The 16,097-nt window shown below is 47.4% G+C and overlaps 1 protein-coding gene across 2 annotated transcripts in view; it reads left to right on the top strand.

Moving 5' to 3' along the window:
* Positions 1-16,097, top strand: part of LOC120901420 (laminin subunit alpha-1) — a 76,447-nt gene that overhangs the window by 19,528 nt on the left and 40,822 nt on the right. For both annotated transcript variants that reach the window (XM_040309356.1, XM_040309357.1), the window contains 6 exons: positions 11,034-11,399; positions 11,691-11,915; positions 11,980-13,508; positions 13,576-13,686; positions 13,779-13,959; positions 14,045-14,231. In XM_040309356.1, coding sequence (XP_040165290.1) covers positions 11,034-11,399; positions 11,691-11,915; positions 11,980-13,508; positions 13,576-13,686; positions 13,779-13,959; positions 14,045-14,231 — 2,599 coding nt within the window. The remainder of the gene's footprint in view (positions 1-11,033; positions 11,400-11,690; positions 11,916-11,979; positions 13,509-13,575; positions 13,687-13,778; positions 13,960-14,044; positions 14,232-16,097) is intronic.

The following is a 16,097-nucleotide window of genomic DNA, read 5'->3' as shown; positions in this document are numbered from 1 at the left end:
CGCAACTTCCTTTCCCGTCTCTACATCGCCCTGTCTCGTTCTGTCTGTGTCCAAATGCATCCGTTTGAAGCGAGATCTGGTCTACATGTTTTGAAATCACACACATCTACCGGCTCCGGCCGCTCTTCCAGACGCATCTTCTGATCGTGCAGCATCACGCGCACGAGTCTGGTGTGATGTCGGCTCAGGCGGGACGACTTCTCCAGTGCAGTGTAGACACACCAACAACGTGCGTGAGGGAAGACCGGGAGACCGGGAACCTCCTAGCGAAGGTGTCGATTTGATTTGAATACAAATTATGACTCCTGGGTAGCAGCAGTGCGAGGGCTTAACTGTGGTCGCTAACTGTGTGGTAGCGAATGCCTTGGGGATTATCCGTTCCGTCAGGCGCACATCAACTGCCGTCATCAAATTAGTGTCGAAGATATTCGGTGTGGGTAATGCGGGCTTTATCACACGGAATTACACGGGCCTTTGCCTGTGATGGACTGTGACAGCTTTAGGGGGACTCCTGTCAACGCAACTGTCAGAGCCACAGTGTCACATGTCAGAAATAATAGACGTTGTGTGCCATTGGAATGGGACATCGTTTTATTATCGGTTGAGACAGGAATTTTAATTTGATTTTTTTAGGGGAGAAAGATGCCTAGTATCGACATTGCTTTTTCATATTTTTGTATTTGATGTAGCTACAGCTATATTGGAAGATCTTCAAGAATACAAAAGCTTGGGCGTAGAAAGAAAACTGTTGCTGTTTCGGTAACATTTGCTCAATTCTTTTTTAATGCTTCCTTTCGGCTCGCTTTCAAGATACATTTTTATCACACAATTTAAATTCGTTTACAATCTTCCGATCCATTCTACGATCGATGTTTTAACACATCCTTACTTGGTATGCAAAAGCACAAACTCTGGTAGCAATCATTAACCAGTCTTCGGAGGTGTTCCCCGAGGAACTGTCCCGAGCGTTGATAATTAAATTAATTCCCACCTCACGTTTGATCGCACGAAAGTGCCTCTCCCTCACACGCACACGCACACATGTGTACAACTCCAAAAAGGCATCGAGCCCTTCACTCTCATTATCGATGCTGTACTTATTTATGAGCGGCACTCCATATTCGTATCCCGGCATCTTCGCACCGGAATGCACAGGTACACATCGGGCGAGCCAAGCTCATCCCGAAAGCCACACAAAACACAAAGCCACAGATGTGCCTCGCAATGCACTCTCATGCAGCTCCGGCTTTTCGGGTCCACTTTCCGGGTCGTTAGGCAGCTGAAAAATGGGTGTGCAATTAATCTCCCGCCAAAATGGAAGGGCTTTTTGGAGATTGCTCGTGTAAAGTGCTTTTAAATTTGCTCTTCCCCCGGTCCAAGCCCAAGATTGTGTCCTGCAGTGCCCCCTCGATCGTTGTGCTTATCGATCGTCGAACCTTTTTGCCCTGGTTGGAAAGGTTCTGAGCATTGGGCTCACTCCAAAAAGTGCCGCAGATCGGACACACATTTCCAAATCTGAACTGCATTATCGATCGAGAAGAGGAAACCGTCGTTTCGATTGGAAATGCGATCGCCGGTCGGTAGGATGTTTTATTTATGTGCGAGTGACTGCTTGGGTTGAGTGTAATTTCATTAGTCAAAAAAAGAAGTATAAAAAGATCGATTGCGGCAGCGATGAGGCAAGAGCCGGCGAAGGGTTTGGTTTAACGATGTGAGAATTGGTGTTCAATATAACCTTTATAGGCAGGAAACGATGCAGTTTAAAAGGACGCGATTGCAGTTCATGTGTCAAATCCCTCATTAGCCTTTGAAGTCGTTTGTAGGTCTTTGAAAAGTAAAGCAACAGTGTGAGAACATACAGTTTTGTGTAAGATTTTCAAAGAAAACTGCTAATAAATTCAGCCCATGCCGCATAGAAAACCGTTCTACAGTCATTTTATGGCTCTGGGCCCTTTCATCGTCCATCCATTTAAGGCCAGGCTGGTCCGGCCGGGAAACGACTTCAAAACGCCGCCCGGTACCGATCAATTGCGATCGTAACAAGAGCACACAGCACGTACAATATTCATTGTCCGCCTGTTATCGCACTGACGGACGGACTGATCCGATCATAGCACCGGGGCCGGGAGAAGATCAACCACGTTCTAAGATGCTCCGTTTAGGTGTACCCCGGAGCGGTCAAGAATTCCGTTTTCGGCAAAGCAACCCAGGGTCCCGGGCGGTGCCGATGTAGATCGAATCGAAACACCTCCCGGGCCCACCAAACACGAACACGGGAGAATAACTGCAAAAGCGCAGTAATTGGAAGTGGACACAATGCTATCAACCTGTTTTCGGTGCGCTAGGATATGGGCATGCGGTGGTTGGATGCCTGGCTGGACCCGCCGGACTTGGACCTGACGCCTGTCTCGGCGGGTCGGCCCGCTCCCGAAAGCAATTGCTCGGAAAACCGCCACCAAACAACCAAGACTTCCCATCCCCAACCGAGTTTTTCCGAGCACATTCACCGCTCCCCAATCAGTTTACCCTTTTTTATATGGCACGCTTGCCATATTTAGCTTGTCGTAGGTCCGGGAAAGGGAAAAAGAATGTTTTAATGAGTGCGAATCGTCCGACTTGTGTGTGTGCGTGTGTGTGATGTTCCTGTTTGTTCCCTTTTTTTCGGGCAAGGGATCGTGGGTGGAAGTACCAAAGGGAGGAAGTAAAAAAACAGTAAACCTCCTTTCTTGTTGCCTTTTTTTCTCGCTCTCTTTTATTTCTCGTGATCTGTTAGCTGAAGCCAGCACATCAGCCAAAACGGGAAGCAATGCCGTTGACCAACGTGCAGGATACGTTCGGTACGGTTTTAAAGCGTGCTGGACACCAACAAACAAAAAACGATCCAATTTGATTGCGCATGCGTCTTGGTGAGCTTGTGAAAGGGGTTCCGATGGAATTGCATGTTGATATCTAAACGAGAGGAGGTTGTCGTTAACTGTCGTTCTCGCCGGCTGAATGCGTACCAGGGACACCTGCATTTGTGGGCTGGGTGATTGGAATTTGGAAAGTACTTTTGTGAGCCTAATTGAGGTGGAATTGCGTGACAGAAATGCATAAAAATGGAATTGTCATAATTTCTTCATTGCACAAACGTGGAGCGGTTGGCATTTGGCTGTGACATATTCCGTATTTGTGTGTTTTACTGCTAACATGTGATACGTTTTTCTTAATGCTATAAATATATCCATTTGATCTGATAATTTCATCGAATGCTGCCCCAAAACTATCAAATATCACTATAAAACCCATCACTGTTGCGTCACACTTTCTATCGAGAGGAAAATCTCGCCTACGGAATAAGGGCCTGCTTAATGCGACTCGAAAAAATGGAGCTAAATTCATGGGACACAAAAACTCAACCGCTTTAGGGCCCTTCACTCGCTTGGATGGGTGAAGGTTGCATGTTTCCGGTAGCTAATCTAGGCCTGCAGCTGTTTCGGAGTCACTTTAGTGAAGTAGGTTTGGCATTTTTTGTTTGCGTTCGCTACGCTTTTATACCATTCCGTTGCAATAGGGCTGAAGGGCTACAGCTGAAAGCTTAGCGCAGTCTGACAACTTGTAAGTAGTAACCCTTAGGCAGTCATTTCCATTACAGAGAGACAGTTTTGTTCGGAACGCTCGCTTTGGTATATTTCGACCGATTAGCTTTTGGTTAGTTTCACTATCACTGACCCAGTAAACAATAGTGAGAAAAGGGTGTTAGCATCGGTGGAGATGAAATGGATATATGATGTCAGGAAAAAACGCACTTCAGGGACCACCAAGGAAGAGTAGGATACAAAGTACGGTGGGCTTGCTTTTTTGAGACGTTTTTCAAGAAAAATAATGTAAAAGCACCAATAAGAATCTTCACATTTTCTAAAAAAAAAACCTTCTCGCCCATAAAGCTTTTAAATCCGCAAAGATGCTTTGGTAGTCTCGAAGCGGCTTTATTTGTCTTTCCCTCACCGAGTAGTTTGTAAACACACTTCTGGTTTATGAACCGACACGCTGGCAAAACCGCAGAACGATGCGGTAGTTCGATTTCGGTGCGCTTGAAACATGATCGCCATCACAGCTTGTTCTTCATGTGTGAGCTGGAGGCTAGGAACGGGAACAACAATTTGCTCTGCTGCTTCCTCTCTACCTCCAACTGTGCCCGAGAAATGCACTCCAGCGGCAAGAACGGCAAGGATATGTTGAAGAAATTATTTGTACAACTCTACAACCATTTTTAACCGTCAAAGGGACTGCTTAGAATGTTTTTGTGCGTGTTTATTTTAATCAAGATGCGGTAGAGCTGGGTAAGCGATGCACAAGCCCTGCCTTATGGTGAAGTGTTTGTTTGTGTTTTGTTTAAATAATGACTCTCTGCAAGCATGAGCTACTTCCTTTACTTTTGTTATTAGGTCCTCCTCAACCAAAGTTAATTTTGAATCAAAAACAATCACCTTCGACGTGTCTCTTGTTGTCTTGGAATAAAATGCAAATTACCCCAGACACGCGTACGCCAAATTTGATACTACAAATTGGAACCTCTCGAAGCAATTCGCCGGAAAAAAGGTCAACTCCCGCCGATATCGTGTGGGAGAATGCGGCTGCGTATGCGGGACACAGTCCCAATGGGGTGCAGCTTTTAAGAGTCAAATTACGACCCCAAGCCAACCGGCAGCCGGGGCAATCGAACGACAGTTTTCGGTTAAATGAATCCGTACGCGAACGGGCGATGCTCACTGGAAGCACTCACTTAACTAAATCGTATTTTATGAGCCTTGATTGTAGGTTGGTTTTGTTTTGTTTTTACTTCGTTGCGCTGTTGCTGAAACCGAACCGGGCCAAATTAAGATATTACCGCATAATGTCTCCACATGATCGCACGGTTGGTTGGTTGGCGGCGCTGCAACGAAATGATGGGCTCAAGTTGCACGGCAATTGACGGAATTATCGGACGCATTCGGAACTCAGAAAGCTTTTAACCTTTTTTTGTGCTGTTCGTGTTGCTCGTACTGGTTTCGACGCCCAAGGGTGGGTAAAGGTAAACATTAATTGAATTATCGTTCCATCACTTTGGCTACTTTTGAGAAACTATCTCAACCATCTGTGAGCAGAGCACAGATTGCACAAGCGATAATGTTATTAAAACTATAACCACAGGAGATCTTCATTAATCATGAATCATAACAAGTGCTCAACAGTATTGAACAAACTGTCCCTTTTTGAAGCTGTGCAGAAAACCAACCCAAACGATCGCGTCGACGCCTTTGCCTTGCTGAACACCAATCGCTTCCCCTGCTAGCTGGCAGTTACATTAATCACGACAATACCTGGGAGGTAGCTCGAGCTTCGACAGCGACGGTAAATAATCGATGAACATCGGAACAGCTGGTTGCTACAAGCGCTGCCGGTTCTTGTTGATCGTTGTCGTTGTGTTTTTGCCCTCCAGCAGCATGTCCCATTTCTCCTTTTTCGACCGATTGTCATCACGGGTTTGGGGTATATGTTTTACCACATCCTTTTTGTCATTAATGAATACCACATTCAGCAAGCTTTTCCTTTGCTTATTTTCCATGGTCGGATGGGTTTAGGCAACGGGGCCATCGAGGATCGTGTCGAACATTTTTCATCTTATCGTACAGACCGATCTTGATCGGATCCGATCGAACGTTTTTTGGTGGGCAGAGAAAGAGGCGATCTTTCACGGTGGTTTTCCTTAGCGTGGGTTTTTGGTATTTTGAGCTGATTAGTATCGATTGTGCATCAATATGTCATAGAAAACATTAAGTAAAGGTCTCCAATATTTATGATGATTGTAAAATTAGTTAAATATGTGAGCATTAGCTGATTAACCTGCAGAGCTTTCAATGATGGTTTTTATTATATTAGTGGATTTACTTTACGACTTGTATTAAAGCCTTATCCTATCTCAATACCCTCAATTTGAAGTCTATCTACCATTTCGCTTGCATAATCCAAAAGTGTATGTTCGACTCGTGCTTAAAAATTTGCTCCAATCGAAAGCCAATCACTATCAAAACGTGCAACATTCAACATACACACCTGCTGCAGGACACTAAGCTGACGGCAATAATCGATTTACAACGCTTTAACGCTCCCAACATCTTAATATCTATCCCTGATACACGACTCTCGGTGCCACCGATTGGAAAGCGAACCCACACCACAGTCGAACACCGATCGTACGCCGATGGATGCATCGGTTAAGCTGCGATAAAACGTGTTGAAATAATTCGCAACTTTGCCCGCTAATCATGGGCTTGGTGGAGTTCGGATACCATGCCGGCACGTACAAAACCGGCTCATTAGTGAACGCCGCTGGACGTCACTAATGTCCAGCGTGTATACCGATCGAACACTTTGCCCGTTCGCACGATCACACCCGCCGGGAGCATGCAAAACGAATGGCAATTGAATTAAATCAAAACTGTGTGCACTGTGCAACTGTGCTGTTGTAGTTTTGAGATGGATACACATATTCGAATGTAACCCAACCGATAGGTGGGGCTGTCTCGGACAAAGTAGATGAAAGGTACAAACGAAATGGAAGAGAGAAAAAAACCGACCATAGCACTTGCCAACGTAAGCAGAAGTGTCTTGCTGTGGTGGGAGTTCATTTTCTCTCCCGGGCGTATTTATTTACATAGTCGATCAGCGCCATTCAACGCACGGGGACCACCTTCGGGGTGGTGGCACAAGAAAGAGATGCTTCTATCTCACCCTGTGCCGAGGGTTTCAGGTGCATTCAGAGCGGATCCGGCATGCAAAAGGGTGGCCTTCCTTGACGTTCTTCCTGCCGTGTTGTGTTGTGCTGGCCCGGGCTGGTATGGGCTCTTCGAATGCCATTACGCTTATTGTGGTTATTAATATTGCTCCTCTCGAATGAGGAAATGTTTGGAGAGATGATATTTATATTTCTGCAGCTCTGTGTGGTCGGGGTGATGGCACGCATGCTACGACGCTGCATTAGAAGGGCGATAGCACAACCGTTAGAGACACCCGAATGGAAACTCGTTTGAAGCGACCGGGTAATGACACTGACCGCTTCCAAAACCGACGCTTGTTGCAGTGGAAAAAGGGTGTCTTTGAATTTGAATAATAATGACCACAATTATTCGGCAACCCTGTTCAATCATGAGTGAGCTATTGGAGAGCTTCCGAGCCTGCCGGGCTGCGTTGGGAGCTTAAAATGATGGACTTTTAGAAACAATTTCTAGATATTGTTAGCATAACTCTCGAGTAAATACTTTCCAATGAAAATAAACAGTCATAATGACTTCTCGTTTTCTGTTTCAAAATAAGGTTAGGGTCACATTGCTACAACTCAATCAATTCTGACCATGAACAATACTGAATTTAGTATGGTTTCTTTAGTAAGAGTGGATTCAGGTATCGATTTTTGAAAGATTTTTACCCACATTCTTTCCCAAATGTTTGTCAATATTTGATTGTTTGAAAACTATGCTCCCTCAAACACACACACACACACGCACAGCTAAAACCGCGGTTCTGTGGGTATCAATGCCAACGTCTGGCATGTGGCGCTTGAATTGTCTGCGTTGGAATGTCCATGCTCAGACACTGTTCTACATACCTCGGAGGGATCGTAATGTTTTGTTGATTTTAACGGTTAGTGCAGTTGTTGAATGAATTCGTTCAAACAAGCAGTGCCGGGGGTTCGTTGGGACAACACCGCACTGAGTCATCCGCATCCAATTGCATCCAGAATAATTTGGTGCGATAGATGTCGCTTGGTGCCCATGCACTAAGGGTCGTTTCTTGATTGTTTAACTGTTTTCGGTTCCTTTCCGAAAAAAGTGTTTGCACTTTTCATCAAAACACCCATAAATGGCGGCAATTTTTGACAACAAAAAAAAAGCTCCAAACGCAACTCGCGCTCATGTTTATTGTTTCGTCAAATTTGTTCAAGCTGCAAGCGGTTGGGTCTACAGACAGCAACAGAGAAGAAAGAAGGCAAAAGCTCTTGAAATTTGAAAGCTTTTCTTAGGCCAACATGCGCAAACTCGGCTGCATTGTGCTACGCTTTGTAGCTCGATTAGGTAGCAAAGGGAGTGAAGAGGAATAAAAAAACACCATCTCACTGTAAAGCCATTTCAACAGTGTTTAAAGTATCGTTTGTTAAAAGATTAACATTTGATGAATGGCCATTAGTCTGCCCGTTGGGGATGGGCAGTAAACGGCAACGGCTAACAATTTTAAATCGCTTCCACTGGGTGTTTACGCAAAGGGATGCCCATTTTGAGCATCAATCAGGACCATTTACACTTTGGCCCCTTTGGCCGCTGGGGTGTAGAGAGGAGTCTTCCGATTGTTTGGGGTCGTAAGCTTCTGTCATTGCGTTTCAATTGTGTCGCGTTTGTGGCCTACTTTTCGAGCGGATTTCTTTACCTTTGGATGGGGAATGTCCCCACCAGAGCTCCAGTAAAAAAAGAGTAAAGAAAAGGAAGAAAACATCTTCATCGAGGTGAAATGTAATGCGGTAGGAAACTCGTTAAGATTATCGAGGTTCGTCACCGCCCCGCTGGTTGAAGTCTTTTGATAGAGCTTCGCGCTGGACAAGGCGCGTCGACTGCACACTCGGCCACTCAAAGGGCAAACACTTCGGACCGGAACTCCTCTTGCCTGCTCGATCGTTTGCAGGGATAAGAGCGATGAGATCTGCGGCTTCTTGGAAAATGTGTTCGATCCGTGCTCGATTTAGCTATGGCCCGATTGATTGGCTCGCTGATGAGGAAGATTGATGGGATTGATGCTACTCATTAATTTAGCGGCGACGAGTGCAATTTTTCGTCATATATCAGAGTTGGTAGATGGCATACCCCGCTACTTTTGCCGCCGGTGTGCGGTGTTCGTAGTCTGCTCTGTAGACTTCATGATAGAATTTTCAGTCTGATTTTGGTCATGACATTCGCATGTTTGCACGTTCCCCAGTGGAATGTGCCATAAGACGTCAAACAAAACGTAGCCCCCCAGCCGTCCCTCATTAAGCATCGAACATCCTTTTTCGCGCGGACACAAACACTGCTAGCCGCGGGTGTACATCGTCCGGACATGCTGTTCGTCACATTGCTGCGCTGAGTAATGTGGCTGGTATGTTCTAAGGCCTTTCCATTCCCTCACATGTTGCGCTCTGCAGCGTGTTTGTCGCACCGCTTGGCTCGCTTGATTTACACATAATTCTTGACAACGAGGACTCGGAAACACAGGAACACGAACCCTTCAACGAAACGTTCACCGTTCACCGTTGGAGGATATTGACGACGCAATGGATCGGGAATGGTTTGTGGTGTGTGCCATTCGGAACAAGACCAGCACACAGCGCGCCCTCAGCATTGATTCGTCGCGGCAAACTCATAACATAAATGGGCATGTCTGGAGCTGGGTCCGAGTATCGTGCCCGATTTGCTCCAGCTTAAGCTCCAAGCTGCTGCTGCTGTTGTGGCTGCCTTCGTTGACGATTTCCAGCCGCGCATTATTCGTACGTGAACTTTTCTCCTTTAAATTGTGACCATAAAAGGGCTAGAAAATAATTGTTTGCTTGCGAGAATGTCACGACTTTTGTGCATCAGCATCCGTTCCATTGGAGCGTATGTTTCTGCGAGTGTGTGTGTGTGCTGAGTGCGCTACAGATTGCGATCCCGAGCGCTCTCTCGAGGGACAGGTCTGCTAGATAGGATGAAAAACGCTCTGACTTGCTTGTTCCCCCTTTAGTGTCCTTTGCCGTTGAGCGATTGCTCGGTACAGCGCCGGGTTTCCTCAGGGCGCCCCACCGGAGGCTCAGCATTATGATTGAGCTAATTATTTTCGAAATAAAGGCCACCCCAACCCCGCGGAGCACATTTTTCTACCGCTCTAGTCAATGGGGGAAGTTTTCTTCTGCTAGGCAATATCGTGCCCACCATCTCGAGCCGGTCTGCTTAGCTAGCTCTGGGTGGAATAGTGGTTGTCCCCTTGTTCCGATACTGCTCCAGATCTCCAGAGCACTTCACGAGCCGATGGCGTCGCGATTCCAAACCGGGCTGGTTTGATTTTGTTTTACAAAAATGACCATGTGCCCGTGCACCAAAAATGGAACCGCTGGTGCACCGCGATGCCCGAGACGAATTTCCCCCGTAGCGTCGTGAGGGGAGCAGAACGAGCAAATTTGTAGGTTTCACCCCGTGCGCTGTGGGTTTTGTGTGGATCGATCGGTGGACCACCGCGAATGCACCGGTACGCGATGGTTTGCGGAGGATTCGAAGCGCACCTAAGTAGGAAAAGTGTCGTGGGTGTTATTTGTGAGCCAATTAAGTGTTTCCGATCGGCTGGCAGCCTGTTTGGGCAGAGATTACCATAACTGGAGCAAAGCCTTTGTTGCAAGAAATGATTGGGAGAGTAATTGAACATGATGCCACTCGTACAAATCATGTACTTCTGACAGTTTAGGCGAGGATGTTCTCCAAAATGGAATGATTGGGGGATCGATAATCAATCGGTATTGTCGATCTTAATGAATCTTAATTTTTGTTATAAATCCTCTTTTAAAACATCATTTATTTGCTCATTAATGAAAGAGAAACTATTCGGAGAACATGTTAGTGTTACGTTACATTTTCCAATCATGGCATTTCACACAAATTCCTCGAAAGCTCCCGGGCAAAATTGCAACAGACGACCGCCTGCAAGTCTCTTCCCATACCGAATTAAAATACTTTTCCAATGTTGCAACACGTCGGCGATGCGAAGCGGTTGGCGAACGTGCAATCCGGCCTGCCAATTGCTGTTTTACAGTACATTTTTATTGCACATTGAATTCGCCCGACCTCCCTCATTCGAATTGGATAATTGGAATGCATTTCTGCAAAATCCTTTCGCATTGACTGGTCAACACAGAGGCACACGGGTGGTTAAATAGTTTCAGGTGAACGGGTACACGCTGATACAAACGCATTTCAGGCATTTATATTGTTCCGTTCTGTGCTCGCTTCTATCCTTTCCAGCTGTATCAGATAGTGTTTTTCACGATGCGTGCCGCCATTTCGCCCCTGCCCGCCGCCTGGGTGCTGGAAAAATCGATGGACGGACGGGCGTACGATGCGTGGCAGTACTTTGCGGCCGACGACACCGAGTGCCGGGAGCGGTTCGGGCTGCCCGCGTACACCGCGAACTACATCTTCAAGAGCGACACAGAGGTGATCTGTTCGACACAGTTTTCCTCGCTGGAACCGTTGGAAAATGGGGAGATCAATCTTTCCATCATCAGCGGGCGTCCGAGTGAAATGATTACTTCGCCTGAGCTGCAAAATTTCACCCTAGCGCGATATGTACGGATACGGCTGCTGCGTATGCAATCTGCAGAGGCACAGGTGAGTGAATAAATTTGGAGTTTGTTGATGTTTATCAACGAAATAAAGGGCAAAGGGTGTTTTATTTCCATGGGCAATACGCTATTTCCCTTTTCATTGAAACGTACAGTTCAAATTGAAATGTTTCATGTGCACGAAATCTTTCTGCAGCGTGAAATGTTTCTACCTATGAACTTCTCTTTTCAATGTACAGCGGATTGCATACTCATAGGAGCACGGGAGGTGCTGTATTCGTTGAAACGATGTTTCGATGTAAACACTCATCAACAAACCATTTGTTTATTCTTACAGCGAAGTTTTTACACGATCCGATCATTGCGGATCGGTGGACGATGCTTTTGTTCGGGCCATGCCGGGAAGTGCAAAACCATGGACAACAACATCGACAACGAACCGCAGTGTGAGTGTGTGCATAATACTTGCGGGGCGAATTGCGATCGATGCTGTCCCCTCTACAACCAACGACCGTACCGCATCGGAACTCCGGTCGCAGCGAACAAGTGCGAGAAGTGTGAAGTAGGTAACCGATTGCTTGGTCTCCTTTTAAGCGTAACATTAAAAGCCCGATCTTTTGTTTCAGTGCCATGGTCATGCCAAGTCCTGCATCTACGATAAGCTTGTCGATGAGCAACACCTTAGCCTGAGCATTCGGGGGAAAATGAGTGGAGGAGGAGTGTGTCAGAATTGCACCCACCATACAACCGGCGTTAACTGTGAAAGATGTCTTCCAGGCTATTACCGACCAATGGATCGTCTGCCAAACCATCCAGAACCATGTCTTCCGTGCAATTGTACATCTCCCGGAGCGGTCGGAGAGTGTAGTCCGATTGGAGGAGAGTGTCGTTGCCTGGAAGGTTTTACTGGTGCCCAGTGCACGGAATGCTTGCCAGGACATTCGGGCGATCGGTGCACTCGGTGTGATTGTGATGCACGAGGCACACTTTCGGGGCGGGAATGCGATGAGAGGTGCAGTTGCAAGGCCCACGTCGTCGGAGAGCGCTGTGATCGATGTGATGAAGGATATTTTGCGCTGGATGAAGATCACATTGATGGATGTCTCAAGTGTTACTGCTCTGGAGTCGGGACCAAGTGTTCGGTGGCGCACGTTGAGACTAGCAGTTATACAACGCTGAAAGGCTGGACGGTTACCAATCTGGCCATGAGTGAGCATATTGTGCCTACGAAGGACAACGACACAGGATTCCTGGTGTTCGGTATGTTTGAGATGCCCGAAACGGAGGCAGTTTACTGGAAGGCACCGGAAGGATATCTGGGAAATTTGTTGCGCAGTTATGGATCACAATTAACGTTCAAGATGGATTGGATTACGGTGCGCGGTGATACGAGTGGTAAGCCGACGGTCGGTCCAAGTCTGATACTGGTGGGTAGAAATGGCATGAAGATAGCCTATGGAGAGGAGAGCTATGAAGAGACTGGAGGCGCAACAATCACGGTACCGTTGAAGGAGGACAGCTGGTATCACGTGCCGCGAACGGTGAAGGATATCATCACTAGATTAAGACGCACGGAGTATCATGGTGATCCCGTCACACGCTCCCAGTTTATGGCAGTTCTTACGGACGTGGAAGTGGTACTGCTGCGTGGAACCTATCACACCGACCAGGTGGAAAGCGTATTGGAGCAAGCCGATCTGTTTTCCGGATCCCACTCCACAACAGACTCGTCTGCTAGCAGTTCCGGGTTTATTGAGCTGTGCGAATGTCCCGAGGGTTATCGGGGCACTTCCTGTGAGCAGTGTGCTTTTGGGTACGTGCGCATCTACGAAACCAGTGTCACGCACGAACGAATCGGTCGCTGCATTCCCTGCTCGATGTGCAATGGGCATGCGGCGAGCTGTGATCTCGAGACGGGCGAGTGTGGTCTCTGTTTGCACAATACCGTCGGCACAAACTGTGAACGATGTCTGCCCGGATTCTACGGCAATGCGACTCTTGGACGGCCAGACGATTGTAAGCGATGTGCCTGTCCGCTGGAGACTCCCAGCAATAACTTTTCGCCCAACTGTCAGTCTCGTGGCGGGAGTTCCGATCCTTCGGAGTACGTTTGTACCCAGTGTCCGGAAGGATACACGGGCGATCACTGTGAATTGTAAGTAGACGGTGGTTGAGAAAGCGGTGAAGTGAGATCTAGCGTAATTGGAGTTACGATTTTTCAGATGTGACGATGGGTACTACGGCGAGCCTACGGTGATCGGTGGTCAGTGTCTGCCTTGTCCCTGTCATGGAGGGCCTTGCAATGCTCAAACTGGAGAATGCATCGAATGTGTGTAAGTATGATGAGAGGAGCGTCGTCATTGAGCCCTTGAAAGTGTTTCTCACGAGTTTTTGTTTCCCCCGTCTGTCTCTTCCATTTCTTCAGTGGCAATACAGAAGGTTGGCGCTGCGAGCGTTGCAAAACCGGCTACTGGGGCGTTCCGGATGATGGTTGCGAGCCGTGCAGCTGCTCCGAGCTGGGCGCGCTCAAGAACGTGTGCGACGTGACGACGGGCCAGTGCATCTGCAAGCCGCGCTACGGTGGCCGACGCTGTGACGAGTGTGATGTAAGTATCGCCCCGAGAATCGTTGTCGTGGAGCGGTTTAAACATGGTCGTTGTTGTGTGTTTGTATTCCTCCGGCGGTCCACAGGTGGGCTATGGCAATCTAGATCTAGACTGTCCGGCCTGTGCGTGCAATGTGAACGGGTCGGTCAGCACGGTGTGCAACGTTGTGAGTGGGCAGTGTGAGTGTAATGTCGGCACGGAGGGCATCCATTGCGATCGCTGCCGGGAAGAGTTCTTCGGGCTGTCCGACGAGCAGCCGGGTGCATGTGAAGGTAGGTGGCATTACATTGATTTCTGTTCCCTTGCAAGCCGTAACAAATTAGCACGGCAAATTGATGGAGAGCTTCGATGAAGCTGACGTCGCTTTCGTGGCTTGATCTCAACGGAAGTGGGTAGCATGCACCGAAACGAATGCAAACTCAAACAGCGATCGAGATCGTGCTGGGAAACACCGGCATCCATCAGTGGAACGACTCAATTCTGGGGCTTGCTGTCGATAGTCATCAGCGATAGAAACGATTAAATGAAAATGCACTTCCCCGACAGACACACAGCCACGATCACGTTGTGTGTTTGCTATCTCTCTGTCTCTCTCTCTCTCTGGAGAACTGGTGCAAGGGCATGGATCGTGCACTGATCGTATGTAGAATGCTTTCACGTACGGTATTCCAAGAGGCGCCACCACACGATCTTCAGTCGCTGCTCGAGTCGCGACGGCAAGATTAATTTTATTGTTATCGTTATTACCTTTTACGTAGATTACAATTTATTGATTATGAAGTTATTAAATCCATACCACCGGAGTAGATGGCGCTGAACCGACGATGCGGTTGCCCATGGGGTAAATTAATGATTGCTGCATCTCTGCAGTCGTTTGGATTACAATGGCTTATCACGGCAAGATAACAAATTAATAAGTTTCATATTTTGGAATAAAAAGCAAGCTTACTTCTGAAACATTGCTATTGGAGGAGAGATCGCTAATGCTAATAACAGCAATAAATAAGTCAAACGCTTTGATTGCTATAAAACCGATCACTCAAACTTTTACAACCATCTGCAGGTCCCATAAAAACTAACAAATGCCAAACATGCTTCCTCTCAGCTCTCTCGTTAATATGCTGATTGCATCCCTCCATAAGAATCCTCCCCAAAACTCACACTCCCAACTGGATCGTTCGTGCAGCATGCAAGTGTGCGAAAATACTCCATAAACCATTTCCAGAGCAGAAAAAATGCTCTTTCTTCTTTCTGGCCCCCAAAAAAAACGGACTGCTTTCATCCTCATTCTTGGGCAAAGTAAACAAACATCACATCGCGAATCGCCGTTCGGTCAGCGAGCAGAATGCGAGACATGAACCATAAAATTGGCTGATTGATCGATGGGGTAATTATTTTGCTGGAGCATGCAAAGCAGCATCGTCCCAACGGCAGCAGCGTCAGCGATCGGTTCGTGCTTCTCTTTTTAGCGCCAGCGTGTCCAACACCACGCGACGACGACGAGCCGTTGCGAGTTAATTAAAAAGTTTTACTTCGATCGCCAATTTTTTGGGTGATTTTTATTTCACTTTTTTGGGGTTTGTTGGCTTTGGCTGCTGATGGAAGTTTATGTATTTTGTGCGAAACGTAAAACGATGACGGTGGAACCGGTTTTTGTCGGTGTGATCGTTGTAATAAGCTGCAAAAGCAAACAGATCAGCGTTATCCATCGAGATATCAAGAAGCCGCGGACGATCGTCCCCGTTTCTGCCTGGTCGTCGACTCCGTCAATTCCGCTTGCGCTTCGCTGCCTTCGCTTTTGGGACAAATAATTCACAAAGTTGACGGACTGTTGACTTTTTAGGGTTGCCAAATTTGCGTAGGCCGCTTTGTCAACACAGAAGGCCCCCGCCATGGTTGACTCACAAGCCCGGGTAAGCAAACGCGCACTCGCCTTGAGCCATGACACCTTGCTTCCGCAAACAAAGCGTCAGCCTCGCCGTTTCGACCCGATTGGCGGTGCGTGTACGGTAGTATCGAGCTGGGCGGCATTTCTCGATTGATTTGTCCACCCACCCTTTGCAACAAGCAACAGATAACGCAATCGTGGTGGGGGCAGGCGGTGGCAGGTTGTGTTGTTGCGCTGTGCCGGCTCATTG

This window comes from Anopheles arabiensis, chromosome 3 (assembly GCF_016920715.1).
Source record: "Anopheles arabiensis isolate DONGOLA chromosome 3, AaraD3, whole genome shotgun sequence".
In the NCBI taxonomy this organism is placed as follows: Eukaryota; Metazoa; Arthropoda; class Insecta; order Diptera; family Culicidae; genus Anopheles; species Anopheles arabiensis.
This window is presented reverse-complemented; position numbering and strand designations above follow the sequence as displayed.